An 18,103-nucleotide genomic window follows, 5' to 3' on the forward strand; every position below is an offset into this window, starting at 1 on the left:
GCGGAGAGGCACGGCCATATGGGAGCTGCCATAGGAGGGGAGCAGGGGAAAGGCACCCCATTGGAAATGGCAGGGATGAAAAGTCCTGCAGCAGCCTCATATGGTGCTGAGAAATGTCACAGACCCACAGGCAGCAAAACTGACATGATAAAAATCCAGGTAGTTTAGTATCCTGTCTCCAGCCGGTTGAGTAAAGCTTGTATGGAGAAAGAGCGCATGAATGGAGTTGTCTTGTGAAAGCCTGACAGGCAGGTGGTATGCTGCTTTTCTTTAAAGGGCAGCAGGGTGTCATGCTTCTCCTTCCCTTGCCGCAGTCAGAGCCATGGGGTCGGTGCAGAGGAGCGTCTGCTGCCCTGTGTGCAAGGTGGGTAACCTTCAAAGGGATGGAGTGGGCACAGGATCCAGCAGACAGGGGCTGCAGCATGGGGAAGGGGCCTCCATCACTTTCCCTGGCTCCTTGTGAGCCAATTTATTCATTTAGCCTCCACAACAGCCTGTTGCAATTAGTTCCTCCATTTAACAATTTGTTGCGAAAAATCCGTTCCTCTTCTAGACCTGCGGCCAGATCACTTCAGTGGGTGCTTCCCTGTTCTTGAGGGACTTACACAAAGTAATGATTAGTTTGTCCCTATTCATCTCCAAACCACCAATGGTTTTCCAGACCCCTGTCATAACCTCCTTCAGTCATGCTTTTTCCAGTTTGGAGCCCTAATCTCTTCCATCTCTACTTCTACACCTCTGCTGAGCTGGGAGGAAGAGCACATGTGGTATGCGCACACAGTGGGTGTGCTCTCGATCATAGAGTCTTCTATACACTAACACAGTCAGGCATCTTGTTTTGCTCACTCTCCCATTTCTAATCACTGCCTATGCTCTGCTTGCTTCTTTGGTCTGTACTGAGCATTCAGCCGACCTTTCCTAACAGGTGCCACCACTGAATATATATAACTGGGTGAGATGTATGTACATAGTTTATCTTTCCCCATGCATTACTTTTCATTTACATTTACAAATGCATTTTCACCATTTTATGGCTTGGTCCCTTGCACCCTGCAATCCTTACGCAATTTGTGGCAGTCGGCTTTAGATCGCCTATTTTGAATAAAACCATATCATCTGTTATTCCTATGTCTGGATGACAAATGAGTACGCTGCGTAACACAGGCCCCAAAGCAGACTGCTGAAGATCTTCATCTATTGATTCCTATGGGCATCAACAGTATACTCCCTTTGCATCATGTATTGTAAACCCTTAAAAGTCAACACAGAGCCTCCGCCTTCCTTGTCTTGTGACAGCTTACTTTGTCTAAGAGCATTTAAAACACGTCTGTAAACAAACACGTGAAGGAGCAAAACCCTTCCTGCCCTCCTCACGCACTTGTGCAAAGCACCACCTCCACCCAGGAAAGCATGCATGCATACACACATACACACACACACACATATATGTGTGTATATATATATACATTCTCCTGCCAGGCAGTTACCCCGTGTGGGTGTATTCGGACCTGCAGCGGGTCTCTCACCCCAAATTCCTCCCCCACCCCCCTCGCTGCCGCCGGGCTCTTTAATGGGGCGGGCCCCGCCCACAGCCCTCCCCGCAGCCGGGGCCTCTCCCGCCCCGCCCCGCCGCTGCCCGGGGAGGGGGCTGCTGGGAGCCGCTCGCTCGCTCGCCCGCCCGCCCGGGGGCGATGGAGGCGGTGGGGGCCGCGGGGGGGCTCCTGGCGGCCCTCACCCTCCTGGCCTTCGGCCTGTACTGCTGCTACGTGAAATACATCCACGCGAAGCACGACCACATCCCCGGCGCCCCGCGGGAGAGGTAAGGGGCGGGCAGGGCAGGGTCGGGGTGGGGAGGTGGGGACCCGGGGCGGCTCCGCCAGGCGTCCGCAGAGCGAGTCCCGCCGCGGGCCTTAGCCCCGGCGGCCGTTCCCGTGGCCGGGCGGAGCGGCGGACTTTGCACCCCGGCCGCTCTCGCTGCCGGGCCGGAGCCCTGAGAAAATGTCGGAGCGGAAAATGAAGCGCTCCAGCCCGCGTCTTTGCAGGGCGACCTGCCGGCACGGGCCAGGACCTTGCCGGCATGGGCAAGGGCAACGGCAACGGCGAGGAGGTGCCGCTGGCTTGGAACAGCGCCCGCTTCCCGGGAAGGGCTGCCGCCTCCGGGCACGGCCGGGGATCCCGCTGCCCGGCTCTGCAGCGCTGCCCGGCTGGGCTTGGGCTGCCGGGGTGGGATGCGCTGACCTGCATCGCGCCGGCCGGTCGCTCCGGGCGGCCAGGGCAGCGTGGAACGAGCGGTTCGGAGTTGCCCGTCTGGGCCGCGCGTTTGCTTATGATGCCAAAGAGGGACCCGACAGGCAGCAGCGGCCGTGCAGGAGGGGGTCTCTGCCCCCGACCAGCACAGCCTGCCGTCCCGCACAGCTCCAAGAGGCACACTGACACTAACTCCACCGGGCTCCTTCCCTGCTCTCCCTCATGAGCTAGGTGTTTGGTTTCCGCCAAAAAAAAAAAAAAAAGGTCATAAGTGATAAAGGGCAGTGAGAAAGCTGCCAGTTAGGCAGTGGCAGCGCTGTCACGAGGAGACACAGTTCTTGCAGGAGTGTGCGGGCTTCCCATTCGACCTCACCTTTGGGTGCACGTGCCCTCCGAAACATGCCACAGGAAGAGACACCACACCGGCACTCTCTTACACCAGCAGTTCTGCAGGGACACTAAGCTTGGCTGCCTAACTCCAAGTCTCAGACTAGTTGTGTAATCAGGGTCAGATACTAAGCTTAGAGAGAGGATGGATATTGTCATACCTGAACCTGTTCGTCGTTAGGTTCGTTTCTAGGTGTGAAGTAACACCCTAGAGTAATGGCAGCTTGAGGAACCCTGTGGCTGCTTTTCCGTCCCTTCTTCAGGGTTTGAGGCTTGATGTTGACTGATCATCAGCCTAGGATCCCTCCCAGGAAGGTTTCTAGTACTGGTATGTCTAGGTGGAAGCTTATATGTCATGCGAGCCCACGGTACTTGATAGCTTTGCAAAAGTGTAAATTGCCAGGGACAGTCCAAAACCCCCATTTCGGTACCTGTTGCACAAACACTTCCACTCCTAAATGTCCAAGGTAAGGAAAATCAAAGACTTCCAGCTCTGAAAAGTCATTTATTTAAAAAAAAAAAAAAAAAAAAAAAAGGTAAAGCTGGGTGCTGTGTGTGGTGATGGTCTCCCCAGTATAAGAAGGACATTGACACATGGGGTCAAGTCCAGTGGAGGGCAGCCAGGATGCCTGGGAGGCTGAGAGCTGAGCTTGCTTTGGGTGGAAAAGCGTCTGCTGAAGGGTGGAGGGGATCCACTGGCTGTTTTCAGCTACCTAATGGGTGGTTATGAGAAGACGGAGGCAGACTCTCCTTGGAGTTGCAAAATGAAGGACAAAGGGCAATGGGCGTGAGTTGCCTAAGGGGAAATCCCAGTTAGGTGTAAGGCAAAACACCTTCAGCATGAGGGTACTCAAATGCTGGCACAGGTGACTGGGTGAAGCCCTGAGCCATGTACCATAGCTCTGACGTTGACTGGCCTGGAGCAGGGGACTGGACCGGTGGCCTCCAGAGGACCTTGCCAACCCAAATTACCCTGAAATGGGTTTCATCCAAATCCGAACACTTCTCAGCTGAGACTGTATCTGGTAAACTGAAGAAGAGCAGCACCAGAAGCAAAGCATGGCTTGTGTCCAGCTTGCTGCCTACTGGGACCAGCCCCCAGGTTGTGGTCACCAGATCTGCTCCCCAGCCTGCCAGTCCACAGCCTGTATCCTTTCAAGGTGTTATTCTGTCCCAGATGCATGACTTTCCCTTTGCCCTTGGCTCTTTCCCTTTGCAAAAAGCTTAAGAAAGCCTTATTTTGGGATGAAGTACAACAGGATCTTATAAAAACCTCAAGCTTTGTCTAAGGTCTTATGGCCACATGATGACAGGATTACATTAACGACCTTGATTTCCTGGATTGCTTTATTTTATTGGAACCAACGCAGCACATCTCTAAAGGAGACTTGTGCAGGACAGGCTGAAAAGTGAGTCCTGGTGGCTTTGTGTCATTTTTACTGCATGAATGGCTCACCTGTGACAGGAGGAGGTCACCTCTTCAAAGGTTAGCTTCATATTAAAGATTTAATAGCAAGAAATGGGCAAAAGGGATTTCTTTGCAAATACATGTTTTCAGATGATAGTGTCACATAGTTATATATCCCCAAACAAGCCCTTGCTTATTTTTTTTCATGGCATGCAGTAAGTAATTGGGACTTCTCATTAGCAGATGAAGGATTTAGGCCTGTTGTAACACCTGCCTTAATTGGGTAGTGATGGGACAGGGGATGAAAAACATCTCTGAGGGTTGATGTGTCACACAAGAGGAGCCATGAGTGGGACCTTGCGTCATGTGCTGCAGATAGAGTGGTTTCCGGAGCTTTAGCTAATGAAGGACTCATCTGTCATTTGGGGCTTTCACATCTTTTTGGAGTCCAGTTACAATGGAGGAGTCAAACAAGTGAAGGATTAAAAGTTTTCGTCAATGTTGGGTAACTTTGTTGAGTGCTTGTTATTTTAAGCACATCCTGGTTCCAACAGAAATAAAATAAGAGCCTGTTTTTCCCCTATAGTTGTTTATACCGAAAGGGATGATAGCACGGCTGTCTGTCTCTTGAATGGAAAACAGTTCTCGAGCACAGCTTGCTTCATTTAGAGAGGAGCTTGGCCAAACCTTCCTTCAGATGTATGCAAAGCCAGTGGGAATTCACTACTCACAGTTGAAGGAAGGAATTGATCTCTAACTTTTTAATACAGCTATTGTATTTGAAGAGTTAACCTTTTTTATTAATTTCTGGGATTTCCATATTAACCAATGATTATCCTTCTATGTTGTCCTCTTTTTCTTTTTTTTCAGCGTTTGAGGTGACATGGCTTTAAACAGGAGACCATTCCTAATCTTACTCAATTTAACTCCATTGACAGAACTGAAGTTACGCTTACCAAGGGCTGAGCATGTATTAAAGAATATATAATGCAAGTGTCTGTTGCATGTACAGAAACATAATAGTTGCAGTCAAGGTTCAGTCAGCTAGGCAAAGAGCAAAGGAGTTTGCTGGGAGCTCCCACCCAGACCCAGTCATCTGCTATAATACAGCAGCAAAAGAGACCTTGTCCTGCGTCTCTGTGCTGGTCTTCCTGGCTGCAGGAGTGCACCAGCCTGACCCTGGTCCCCATCTTACTCACATGAGGGCTGGGCATTGGCACAGCTAGGTGCTACTTTTATCTTTCCTTACAAGGAGGAAAACATGAGCAACACTTGTGTTGCGTCACCGAGCCACAAGGATTGTGATCCATACAAAACTCTATATTGGCATCCTCTTGACACTCTTAACCTTCATTTTCTGCAGCTTTTTATTTGGACATCTGCCAATCTTGTGGAGAATGATGAGGAAACAGGAGTTTATTCATGATCTCTTCCTGCAGTGGTAAGTTGAGACACATCAATAACATTGAATGGGGTAGCCCTGTAGCACAAATTGGGAAATCAAGGCACAGAGGCGCTGAATTACATATTTAGCATCATTCAGAAGGTCGATAGAAGAGCTAAAGAGAGAGCATTGATCTTTCTCTTAATGGCTTTATTTGCTGAAGACTGCAGTAGTTCCCAGTACATGCTGCTTTGGTCCTTTGAGGTTATTAGGTCTGAACTGTTACATGTTGGTGGTTTGTACCATAATTCTCTTGTTTGGTTTTTTTTGTTTGTTTGTTTGTTTTTCCCTTCTCTTCTTGTAGGGCAGAGAAATATGGACCTATTGTACGGGTTAATGCCTTTCACAGAGTCTCAGTAATGATTCTGAGTCCTGAAGGAGTGAAGGTACTGCAAAGTAAAGCCATATCAACAGTGGGGATTGGCCCATCCCTCCAGAAAGAGAGAGGTGGTGCCTGATGTTCAGGGCAGCATGGTGCAGCCAGTCTGTGCCTGCGGAGAGGGTGGCTCTGGCCGGGTTAGGAGGGTGAGGTGCTCTGCTCTCCGGACTGTCCTGATTTATTTTCTTCCTTGATCAGTTGATTTACTTGGTTACCATTATTTAAACAGCAGATAGAGCAAGCATCCACCATTTCTGAAAAGCAGACTCTCTGCAAGAGCTTAATATCTCAAATGAGCGAGGCGCAAGGGACTGAATTTCTTCCTCTAAATCTTTGCAATAACCACAGAGTGAGATTTTGGGTCATTGGACAAAAAGTGCTAGAGGCATGCAAAACAAGCTAGCAGCACGGGAACTGGGGAATCAGGGCACGCCAAATAATTCATCTAGTCTTCAGAATATTGCTACAGGAGGAAAAGAGCAAACGTATGAGTGGCTTTTTATGTTTTGTCTGGGAAGTGGATTGCACTCACTATTCACTGACCTGAGATTTGATTTTAGGAGTTCTTGATGTCACCACAGTACCCAAAGGATCGGCTGGTGTACGGTCATATGTTCAACATATTTGGTGAGAGGTAGGCAAAACCCATCTGAAGCCATTGTGATCTGAAAATAAGTGAAAGATTAATAACATCACAGGCATGACACTTACTTCGACTCAGATCATTACCTTAGTGTGGGGATTAATGACTAATTCCAGACATATATAAGCAGCATGTACCTATTAAATTATGTGTCAAGTCAATCTCCTCCCTGACTGGGAAGACATTTATGTTGGATTTTTTTTTACCTTGATCGTTTCCCCCCCACCCTGCCTGTGGATGTTCAGTTAGTCTCAGAATAGTTTGGTCAAGACCATCATGAAACTTCTTACTTAGATTTTAGAGCACTGAATTATTCCTTAATGCATGGGCGTTTCCAGCTCCTAAATTCAATAACAAAAAAGGTTTTTTTTCCTCTGTTAACCTGAAGCTTTTAAAAATATAATAATCCAGTTATGATATTAATTATTTGCATAACAGCTGTAATGGACCAGCATCTTATTGGACTCAGCAGTCCACACCTACCAGGCAAAACATCTGCAGTGCAGTCGTTGTCCACAGTGATGCAACAGCTGTGTACTCAAAGCAGCACAGTGCTCCCTACATGTGGGAAAAATACAAGAAAGTAGATGTGGAAGAGTTATCTTTGTGACTACATGGGGTTTGGCTGGCTCCCTTGCTGAAAACTGTTCCTTTTGTTGTTTTCCTAAATGCTAGGTTTCTAGGGAATGGCTTGGTAACAGTTTGCAACCATGAACATTGGCACAAGCAGCGGAAGATAATGGATCCAGCTTTCAGCCGAACGTAAGGCAAATATCTCTGGAATGATCTGGCTGTTATTTCTACTGTATTTGCACAATTCTCCCCGTCATTGATCCATTACTTGATATTCAGAAAGAGAAAAAAATCATTTAGTGCCGAAATCACTTTTTACTTGGAGTCCAACGCACCATTTCCATGACAAGTACAATTTGACCAGACTTCCCATGGGGCAGTGACACGCGTATGAGCTCAGCGATGGCAGAAAGGTCCTGGGGTTGCGTATCCAGGAGTGTGGTGATGGCTGCCTTATCCTGCCACAAAACAGGCCTTGGGGATTTGATGTGGGCAAGCCTCATCGTTCACCTGAGTGATTCCCTATGGGTGTGATTGTTAAGCAGGGGGTTGGTCTGGTTTGCTCGTGTGTGCCTTGACGCATTGTGTTTAGGGTCTGAAGATAAAGTCCATTTGCTTTGGCACGCACAGGTCAAAGTCCTTTGCCACGACAGCTGTTGTTTACGTGGCAGGGTGGAGCAGGGCTGCTAGAAGAATTTAGCCATTATATCTGTTCGCTTTTTAAAGTATTAAAGCAATTTTATTATAAACAAACAAACAAAATCTTTACAATTTTCTGTGGAAAATAATTAAGGTAATTTTGCCTGAGCAAATATGTCCTCTCCAGAGCCCCCATCACTCATTTTTATTGATTGTTCAGCTACCTGATGGGTCTGATGGAAACTTTTAATGAAAAAGCAGAGGAGCTGATGGAGAAGCTAGAGGAAAAGGCAGATGGAAAAAAAGAGTTTAGCATGCTGACGATGATGAACCGGGTGACTATGGATATCATTGCAAAGGTACCAGCTGTCCGCTTTCTTGTTTCCTCTGCAGCTGGCAGGAAGGAATGGAAGTAACGGGTATCGGCAGCAGGATGGGATCAGGAGCTGGAGCCAGGGAACAAGACCCTTGCCCAGCAGTGCCAGAAGAGCTGAAGGACTCATTGTGCCACTTCCACATTTGGGCTGAGCCATAGGAAGGGGCAGTTAGGGAAGGGTGTGCACAGCATAGGTGTGGCCCGCAGGATGGGCACCCTTTGCAAAAACCATTACAGCCTCATACCTCCCACCCCTCCATGGCTGAAGGGGCACACCAGTGCTCGTTCATGTGTGGATGTTGTATTATTACCATTACGTGTCAGCATGAAGTCTGCCTTATGCTGGCTTTTCCTTTCTCTGTGCAAAACAGCTTGGGATGAATGGAGAGTAATAGTTAATTATTAATCCCCCCAATAAGGAGGAAGCATAATGTAGATATTGCCCTTCCCTGGCAGCCTCCTGCAAGGCAGGATCTAGCTTGAGGTATTTTTAGGGGAAAAGGTGGTGGTGTGAGGCTGTTCTGCTCTTTCACCCCAGCCCCAGGGAGCCAGGAGGACGCAGCGAGTTGCCTTTTTCTCTCCTGCTCCTCAGGTAGCCTTTGGCTTGGAATTAAATGCACTGAGCGATGACCAGACACCTTTCCCACGCGCTGTGACTGTGGTTTTGGAGGGGATGACCAAGAAGCGCATCCCCCTCATGCAGGTCTGTATGCTCCTCACTTCAGTCCTCTCCTCCTCTCTGACTGGAGCCTCTGCTCCTGCATGAGTTAGGGGGCTGGAGCTGTGTAAGGCCAATATACGATGGGGAAAGCCAGCAGCAGCTCTTTCCCTCCAATGTGCATTAAGATAAAATTCATTAGTACTTTAAAACACTTGCAAAATTAACATTAATATTTAATGTTTCCTTTATGTATTTCTGCCTTCTCTTCCCCCCCTGCATGTGTTTTACACTTTCACACCCATCACTGCAAAAATTGAGATTTTTGCTATTTGTCCAAGAAGGATGGCAGCCTTCACTCAAGATAGAAGAAATTTGAACTTTTACCATAAAAAAATTACATTTTCGACCCAAATTCATATACTAGGAAATTATAGATGTAATATGAAATATTTAAGTTAAAAATCATTCCACAGTTTCTCATGAAAGCTGCAGTTCAGGTTTTTAGAGCTCCTGTTTCCCTTTTTGGGCCCAGACGTGAGATTCTGTATTGCATGCTGCAGTTTCTTTCTGTGGAGAGGTGACAAATTTTGCTCACGGTGCCCAAAACATCAGCTCCGACAAGGCAGGACATCAGCATGCACAGATTGAAATATTTCTCATTTCAGCCCAAACCCTTCACCTTGGGGATGTTCACTTTGTTCTGTGGAGAGCAGATGTTTTTGTGACAAATGTCATTTAGCAGAAAACAAGGTGCTCGCTTGAAAAATAACACTGGCAATATTTTTCACCAGCAAAAGGAATAAAATGACTGAAGAAATTCTATGTTCAGTACATGCCAGGGAAACAGAAGCTGGTAAAGGAGGTCAAGGAGAGTGTGAGGCTGCTGCGGCGTGTGGGGAAGGAATGCATTGACCAGCGGAGAGAGGCCATCCAGAATGGGAAGGAAGCCACGCTGGATATTCTCACACAGATACTGAAAGGAGATGGTAGGGGACACGTTGCTGTTTGAGTGAATTTCTCTGTGACATGTTGTGCCATGAGATTTGGGGAGGATTGTTTTGGGGATCTGAACTTTGATCCTCCTTTAATGTCTTTTTCACACTGAAGATAGTGAGAGTTGCTTTGAAAATTCCGTGTTTCTTTGTGTTGGATCAAATACTGGTTGCAAGTCACCGCTGAGTTGCCCGCTCAGCATCCCCTCCCGATGCCACCTCAGACAAAACGTGCAAAACAGGGCAGAGCATTCTGGCTGTTCCAGCTGGGGCCTTGGGGATGTTTTCTAATCTTGTTTCCTTTTCTCTCTTGACAGCTCTGGAGGAAACTAGAGATGATGAAAACATTCTGGATAACTTTATCACTTTCTTTGTTGCAGGTTGGTAGCTATTTTAATGCTTGGATATGTCATGTGGGAAGCTGTACTTGTTCTTGGGCTGTCTACAGGGTCGTGATTAATGTTGTTGCTCACTCCGTGTGGTGCTGCTGTAACCAGGATTCACTTGGAAGACAGCAGTATTACGCTGGCCTAGGACCAGCTGGGCGAGGTCTGAAGAGAACTCTTAGTTTTCTCATAGGCAAATGATACGTTATCCTCCTTCAGTCATATCAACACAGCAAATCATGCCAGGCCGGTGGTTTCCAGCCTGCGGTGCAGAGGGCAGCGCTGCCTGCTGGGGTGCAAGGCTATTCCTCCTGGGGTTCTGGCCCTTCCTCCCAGATCCTGCTAAACCCCACTGAAGGCATCTTTAACATATTCCACATGTCTTCACGTGACCTCACCCAGATGAGCTAATGCCATTCTTGCTGTAAGAGCTTGGCAGGAGAGGGCACTGTCAAGCCTATGAGATAAAGCAGGGGCTGAGATGGTATGTGAGGTAAACAACGTAGAAAGGTAATCTTGCAAGTCAGTAGGATTTAGGTTCCTAAGAAGGTGAGGTTAAAACACTGTTCTTTTGCAAGAAAGACATTATTGCAACAAATACCTCTTTGCAGAGGTCTTGTTTTCTGTAAGTCTTTAAAATAATACATATGCTTAGCCATGAAAAAATTAAAACTATCCACATAAAGCAGATATTTCAAAGACAGACAGCTAGAAGCTCTGTTTTCCCTCAAAACCAGTAAATCCTCACTTCTTGGCAGAACCGTGTCCCCCATAATATGACAAGGCAAATACTGAACCTCACTGGCCCTTCTGTTAGGGAGCTCATGACCAGTAGGTGCCATATGCAGCCACTGCAGCTTTAAGTTGAGCAAGGTGGCTCATATCTTTACCAGCTATGTCTTGTTCTTGTCATTCTTGAAAGCTCCTTATGTAGAATTTACATCCCTTTTAGTGTTTGCTTTAATTTCTAGCATACTTGAAATAAAACATTTGGGCCCTGACATTTAAAGTTTCCTGTTCACAATCACACTAGTAGACTGTCTTGTTATCATGTTATTATTTCATACTAAACTTTAAACCAATTTTTTGTGTTGTTAGGGCATGAAACCACTGCCAATCAGTTGTCATTTACAGTAATGGCACTGGGTCAGCATCCTGAAATACTGGAAAGGTACGCGCACTCCAATTTGCAAACCCAGCTTGCTGTTAATTTCAATGTGAACTTAATTATAAGGATTATTAAAAAGCTAGGATCAATTTGCAATAAATTCTAGCCTCCCTTCCACAATAAATAGTTTCATAGTCCCAATATATCTAAAATTTAAAACAACCTTAAGATGAATTATTTCAATTCCATCTAGGTGATTTTTTTCAAAGCCCTTATTCATACTGGTCCCGAATCCTACCTGATTCGGCTGCACTGTAAGCACGTTGCTCCATCCTGATACGAGGCACAAGTTCAGGCAGGCTGGCTGGGAATCAGTAGGTATTTTGCCTCGGGATGGGAGTCAAAGTCCAACTCAGTATCTGGAAAGTAAAAAATGTAATTTGTCAACTTGCCTAGCAAGAAATGGGCGTCTGCAGCTAACATTTTTTAATTTAACTGCAGGGTTCAGGCCGAAGTGGATGAAGTTCTTGGTGCCAAGAGAGACATCGACTATGAGGATCTTGGCAAACTCACCTACTTAACACAGGTACTGTAGGAGTGAGGTAAAATACCAGTCAGAGCTGTTTGGTAGCACCTCTGCCATGTTGTGGAGGAGCCCCATGCTTTTAAAATTTTAAGACCAATGCCAGTATTTGATCCTGATGGTGTTTGTCCCCAGAAAGTCAGCAAGCAGGTACCGTGAGCTGTTTGCAGCAGCCCAGCCTTGTTGGGAAGGATGCTCCTCAAATTTCTTTCCAAAATCCCACACGATTCCTTCACTGCTTTCCTTAATTATTACCAAGCTGGGAGCTAGAGAGGAGTTGCTTAATCCCTACCTGTTTAAGCTGAAACCATAGCCACATTTTAAGGAGGGTTTGCAACTTTGAGCCCAACCTGTGTGTGAATCCCACGCACTTCCCAAACTCACAGGTCTATTTTTGTTGGATTATTGTTAAAGCATTTCCAGCTATGATCTCACCATGTGCCATAAATTCAGTGGGATTAGAAGGCATCCAAAAATAATGGCTAGTTTTTTTGTAATTTCAATTTGTTATTATTCAGCCTTGAAACCCTCTTCAGTCACCCGGGGGGGCAGGGTAGGGAGGGAGTTTGGTCCTGTGTATAGAAATGCCAGTTGGTGATGAACTGCAAAGCCAGGGCTTGGCTACTCACCAGTGTTTGTGTGCGTACCCTTTTTTACACGATGGGGGACACCAGTAGCCCTCAGGAGAGACTAGATCACAGTCCTGGCAGTTATTCTCCTGATTAAATTTCCGTGTGTTTTTAGTAGTCTGCCACGATCGCTTTTCTCTTAAACTGCCCTGACGAGGTGGGTGTTGGTATTTTACCGTTTGCCATATCCCATCCCACAAATCACTGTGCTTTGACAGCAGATAGATTTCAAAGGTGTATTTCTCACAAGGAAAAGGCGTCTCTGTGTGATTACAGAAATCAGCGGGTTTCCTTAGCCTTCTGCAAACACCATCACAATTATAGCACTCCAATTAGGATAAGGTATCTAAGCCTTTCAGTTTTAAGACAGATCACATGAGAGCCTCTCAAAGCAGACCATTTATTTAACAGAACAAGCTTGGATCTGTACAACCAAAATCACAGTCACCCTTGGTCAGAGCCAGTCCATCACTGGAGTATCAGAGACCATGGGACTCCTCTCCTGTCACTTGGGCAATTCTGAATCCTTTTGTCCATGCTTCTTTTTCATTAATCCACTCGTGCATACATGCTGCTAATTGCACTTGCAGTGCAATGCTAACGTGCACTGTTAATTAGGTTTCACTTTGATGAAATAAGCCATTCTTACAGCTCACTGCCACCAAAAGAAATGGTCTCATTCCATTTTTTCTCACTGTTCTCTGTTCATTTTCCTTTGCCAGGTTGTTTTTTGTCATTTTGGTGCTCTGACCTGGCTCAGCTCCCTGAGCAGCAGAAGCAGGACAAAGGCAGGAGTGGGAGCGCAGTGCTGAGAGTGGGAACGAGGTGGGAGCAACGATCCATCCTCATGGCAGCTGGTGCCAAGAACAGCTCATTGGGAGCATGAGATTTCACCCTTGGATATTCCCTTTGAATTTGCTTCCCAGTAATTTTTCACTTAGTTGTTGACCTGACTTGAGGTGTTAGATCTGTTCAACACATAGGATCTCTTGTGGTTTTTGCTTCTTTTTCTCTGTATTTTACCAGTCGTAAGAAAGAACCAGGCCTGAAGGAGCTGACTTAGCCATATATTTTGCCCACAGGAGTCCAAGGTGGATACACCAGCATCCGTTCCGCAAGTCAAAAGCTCCCATTTAGCCAAAGCGAAAGGCCAGAGGGAGGTAATTAATTTTATTTCTGCTTCCTATGCTGTATTAACTAACTGACCTTTTGTGCTTTTCGCTGACACAGGTTTTGAAGGAATCGCTGCGGCTGTACCCGCCTGTCCCAGGGACGGTACGCTGGATGGAGAAGGAGCACATCATCAATGGCGTCAGAATTCCTGCAAACACGGCGCTTGTTGTGAGTCCCATCCACCATCAGCAGCTTTTAGCTGTTGCAGTCAATCCAAATGTGATGGATCTGTGTATCAGAGGGCCAAAATCCTCCCTGAGCACATTTCTACTGGCCTGTCTGAAATTTTGGCCAAAACGGGTATGAATTGGGACTCTGGATTGTTTTTGCCTGGGGGAAGGCAGTTATGGTTTTGTACCTGTGACAGCGAAGAGGCGTTTTCAGTGTGCTGCTCCTGACTAATGCAAATAAACTCTCTCTTGACAGTTCAGCACTTATATAATGGGAAGGATGGAAAGGTATTTCAAGGATCCACTCACTTTCAATCCAGACCGATTTAGCAAAGATGCACCTAAGTGAGTTTCTTTATACTCCCAGGTTATTAAATATGTAATAAGGAACCATTACAGGAAGATTCAAGGGGAAAAAAAGTAGACTAAAACTATTTTTCCATTCAAGTATGAGTAACGCTAAATCCTTATCCAAATGCAAATAGAGAGCAATAATGTGCAGCTTTTGTTCAGAAGTTCTTTAGACCACGTGATACCTTATAAAAAAGACCAGTACTAATGTTGTTTAATGTTTATATTGAGGTCAAAGCTTTGGGCCAAAACCAGGTTGAATATTTGCCTTAGTGCAATACAAACATTTAATGCGTGTCAGCCCTGGCCCCAGGATGCTTGAAGTGTCTTCACATTAGAGAGGGGACAAAGGGCCGAGAGACAGAAGATGCTGTTCAGCCACGTAGGCAGGCAGCCTAAGTCTAATCAGTAGGCAGGAGTGCAACAGGAGGGACCAGTGACCCAAACATTTGGTGCTGATCCCTACATCTACCTACTTCATGAGTCAGGGGTTTTACTTCAGCCTAGAGTTTGTCTGGTCTCCTGAACCAAACGCCCCCTCATTCACATGATGCAGAGCTGCCCAAAGGAGCAATAATTGGGTGGATCGTTATGTCTTCATGACAGGCTGGAGAGCATTTAGAGTACACTTGACATTCAGCTTGGAAATAAGGTTTGCATGCATCAAAACAGCTCTGTCAGCTGAGCCATATAGTAAGTGGAGATGATGAGGAAACTTGCTGCAGAGCTGTATTGCTGCTGTGGAGCAAAAAAATGTTAATTTGGAGATTGTCTTAACAAGTCAGGTAGGTGAGGTCATGGTTAGACCATTTTCTTGCTGCCATGATGAAGTGCTTGCTTGTTTCTTTACAACCAAGCTGTCAGAGTGACAGTTTTGAACATTTTTCTTTGCAGGCCGTATTACTGCTATTTTCCATTCTCTCTGGGACCCCGGTCCTGCATCGGGCAGGTGTTCGCACAGGTAAGCAGAGGCCTGGAAGGACACTTCATTAGCGAGCACTGGGCCAGCTCAGGGTGTGCTGGCCATGGCTGGTGGTGAGGGACCAAAGGCCGTGCTGATGGTGCACTGACCCTCTTCCCTCTAGAGGGAAGATCCCCACCATGCCCATGACAGGGCATGTCTCTCAAATGCTATCACATGAGCGGACATACATGTACCGAACTGGTCCCATGTCACCCGTGCACAAGTGCAGCCAAGGTGCCTGCAGGGGAGAGGGCAGCAGGCTGTTCTCCCTCTGAACCGTCCTGGGTCACCCTGCTTGAATGCAAACCCCTTGGTGGGAATCACAGTCAACATCCCTTTGCCAGCCGAGGTCAGACACACAGGGGTGTGCGGGGGCTCTTAGGGACTATCCCGTGGCTGCAGCTGGCAGACTCAAGGCAAGGAAAAGATCAGCTGGCAGAAGGGCACAAGCCAGGACTGGCACTGAGAAGGTGAGGAGGGGGCTGCGTGGACGGGAGGAACAATTTAATAAAGTATACGAGCATGGCAGGGAGCGTTTCAGAAGGACAGTAGGAGGCCAGCTCTTTGGGTCTGTGCTGCGAGTTCATCTAAGCACCAGTGCTCAAAATCTTTGGATTAAAGTGCTTAGTTTTACACTCTGATTTCCAAAACGGGGTTAATGCATAAACACACGGACCGATCTTAGTGCCTGTCAGTTGTCTTCAAATCCAGGAAGCCTCAGGCAACTATTCTTCCTGCCCAAACTCAGTCAGCTGCATTAACAGAGTAACATTTAACTTTTAAATCTCTATATTGACAAAGCAGCATGACATAATACACTCACTTTAAGTAGCTGCAGTCCAAGCTGTATTTGCTGTCACTGATGATGAGTTTGCTTCTTAACAGATGGAGGCGAAAGTGGTGATGGCAAAACTGCTGCAGAGGTTTGAATTCCAGCTGGTACCAGGGCAGAGTTTTAAACTCTTGGATGCTGTAACCTTTAGGCCACTAGATGGAGTAATGTGTAAATTAAAGCCAAGGAGCCCTGCAAGAGGCTGCCAGGCATGACTCATGACTACTCAGGAAAGGAGCATGGCACAGTAGTGCTAGCATTTCTTCTGACTGTGAAGATCTTCGCACTAATCGAAGGCTAGATTTTGCAGGCCCCTGTAGAGGATTACTAGACTGAAATTCTTCCTAGTCTTCCTCATCATTTACTGGAGAAAACCTTAGGAGAGTCACTCTAGACATGTTTGAGCATCTTCGATCTGGAAGCGTACCTGGAATTGCAAAGCCTGTTATTTTCCTGCGGGATTATTTGGTTCTGACCAGACTTGGAAAAGAACATCGTTTCACTGGAGTGTCCCTGGAGCTCCACGCAAACCTGAACTCAGTTCCCAGCTGATAGTTTCCACTAACTTGATTTACAACACAATGTGGGCTAAGGAAGCCCTTGTTCAGGGAATTTTATAGTAGAGCTCAAGATTTGGGCTGAACTTGGGAAGAGAGGTTTAGAACTCTTCTCTTGGTCAAAGCAATTTTCCCATCCTTCCTCTAAATGAGAAGAATAATTGATAGGAGCAATCTGAAACAAAAATCTGAGACTGTGGCCACTACTTTTCCCTGTTGCTTCTGCCTCATTTTTCTTCAGTCTCTCCTACTTCCAATATTTTTCAGTGTAGATTCCCAATTCGTGCTGTAGAAAGGGGCTTTCCTGCTTCCTCCTACCCCTCCCCATAGCCCGTGCTCATTCTCCTGAGATGCTGTTCTTTTAGGGAGGGTCTTGCTGGGTTCATTTTAACGTGGTTCATTTTTCCCATCTGGCTCATCACAAAGCTACATGAATGCTTGGACCAGATGGTCTAGTAGGTACAGCAGGGTTGGAAGTAAGTGCCTGGAACCAAATGCTGCTTAAAATTATATTGCTGCGGAAGAAACACCTGTGCAACTTGAGCCAGAGGCAGGAGAAGGTCCTTCATCCCCTTTTTCTGCAGCTGTGCCAAAATTCCTTGCTGCATGCAGGCTTGCAGCCTGGCTGTGCTAGGGAAAAAACGATCATGTGAAAATGCCACCTTCTAGAAATAGGTGGATACTTAATATGACTTTGGGCCCTGAAATACAAGGAATTCAAGACATTTGGTGCTGCTACTGTTATTTCTTACCTTTTTGAATTAAAATGGCAAGAACCTGGTCTGTACGTGGACAAGTTCCCGTCGTAGTTTCCATGCCAGGAGAGTAATGTCCCAGAGCTTTCCCTGGTTCTGCTACTGTTGTGCACCACCTCCCTCAGTGCAGCAGTGGGATAACAGGCCGATGAGGTTGATGTGGCTTTTGATAACATAAGCAGTGTCATACAGTGTATTAATATGACTTACACCCAGAGGTACCAATACTTGTATTGCTAGGGAAGGTTTAGTCTATCTAGTGGTAGACCAGCTCTTTGATGCCTTGTGCTGGAGATCTGCTTATATCCTCCTAGACATTAATAAAATCTGATTGAGAAAACTGAGGACTGTCCAGCTGGTCATGTGTTCCTGAAAGCTGATGTGGTTGGGAGCACAATGCTCGATGCCAGTGGCATAACGAAAGGCTGAAGCCTGAGAATATGCCAAAGGGAGGGAACTATCTCAGCAGTGCAGGGAGTGGTGGGGGAAGCTGTGAACAGCATACAGACAGCTAGACAGACGTGCTGGCAAACCCTGCTGTGGAGATGCAAGACACCACCATGTCAACTCTCTGCTCTGCTCTACTAATGAATGAGTCAAGATGCATTAATTGCACAAACACTTACTCCCTTCTGCTACCTCTGCGATGGGGATGGGCACCTCCAAGGAGGGCTCAAGGGAATTGGTAGCGCATTAAAACCCTGCAGTGAATTTTGTCATACCTCATCTGCTCGAGACTGGTGCTTCTTTCCCTCAGAGGATGCTCTTCCTGCTCTCTCTGCAAGCCCAAATGCCGTCCAGCTCTCCAGGGACTGCTGACACAGGCCTTTCTTCTGTTCCTACCTA

General features: G+C 46.7%; 1 protein-coding gene across 2 annotated transcripts; it reads left to right on the forward strand.

Annotated features, from left to right (window-relative positions):
• The first annotated feature begins 1,653 nt into the window (after positions 1-1,653).
• On the forward strand, positions 1,654-17,601 carry LOC128139953 (cholesterol 24-hydroxylase). 2 transcript variants are annotated; one of them, XM_052783128.1, is made up of 15 exons: positions 1,654-1,819; positions 5,406-5,483; positions 5,791-5,872; positions 6,426-6,499; positions 7,184-7,270; positions 7,941-8,079; positions 8,689-8,799; positions 9,587-9,743; positions 10,067-10,129; positions 11,234-11,306; positions 11,745-11,829; positions 13,686-13,796; positions 14,055-14,143; positions 15,044-15,110; positions 15,999-17,601. In XM_052783128.1, the coding sequence occupies exons 1-15, from the start codon at positions 1,692-1,694 to the stop codon at positions 16,158-16,160; spliced, it is 1,506 nt and encodes a 501-aa protein (XP_052639088.1). In that variant the 5' UTR covers positions 1,654-1,691; the 3' UTR covers positions 16,161-17,601. The 2 variants fall into 2 exon arrangements, with proteins under 2 accessions (XP_052639088.1, XP_052639089.1); XM_052783129.1 differs by lacking the exon at positions 1,654-1,819 and adding an exon at positions 3,984-4,120.
• The last annotated feature ends 502 nt before the right edge of the window (positions 17,602-18,103 follow it).

Source organism: Harpia harpyja, chromosome 3 (genome assembly GCF_026419915.1).
Source record: "Harpia harpyja isolate bHarHar1 chromosome 3, bHarHar1 primary haplotype, whole genome shotgun sequence".
NCBI classification, from domain to species: Eukaryota; Metazoa; Chordata; class Aves; order Accipitriformes; family Accipitridae; genus Harpia; species Harpia harpyja.

Coding starts and splice junctions, on each gene's coding strand:
- LOC128139953 (XM_052783128.1), top strand. CDS start 1,692: ATGGAGGCGGTGGGGGCCGCGGGGGGGCTCCTGGCGGCCCTCACCCTC. Junction 5,484..5,790: donor CATGATCTCTTCCTGCAGTG/GTAAGTTGAGAC, acceptor CTCTTCTTGTAG/GGCAGAGAAATATGGACCTA. Junction 13,797..14,054: donor CTGCAAACACGGCGCTTGTT/GTGAGTCCCATC, acceptor CTCTCTTGACAG/TTCAGCACTTATATAATGGG.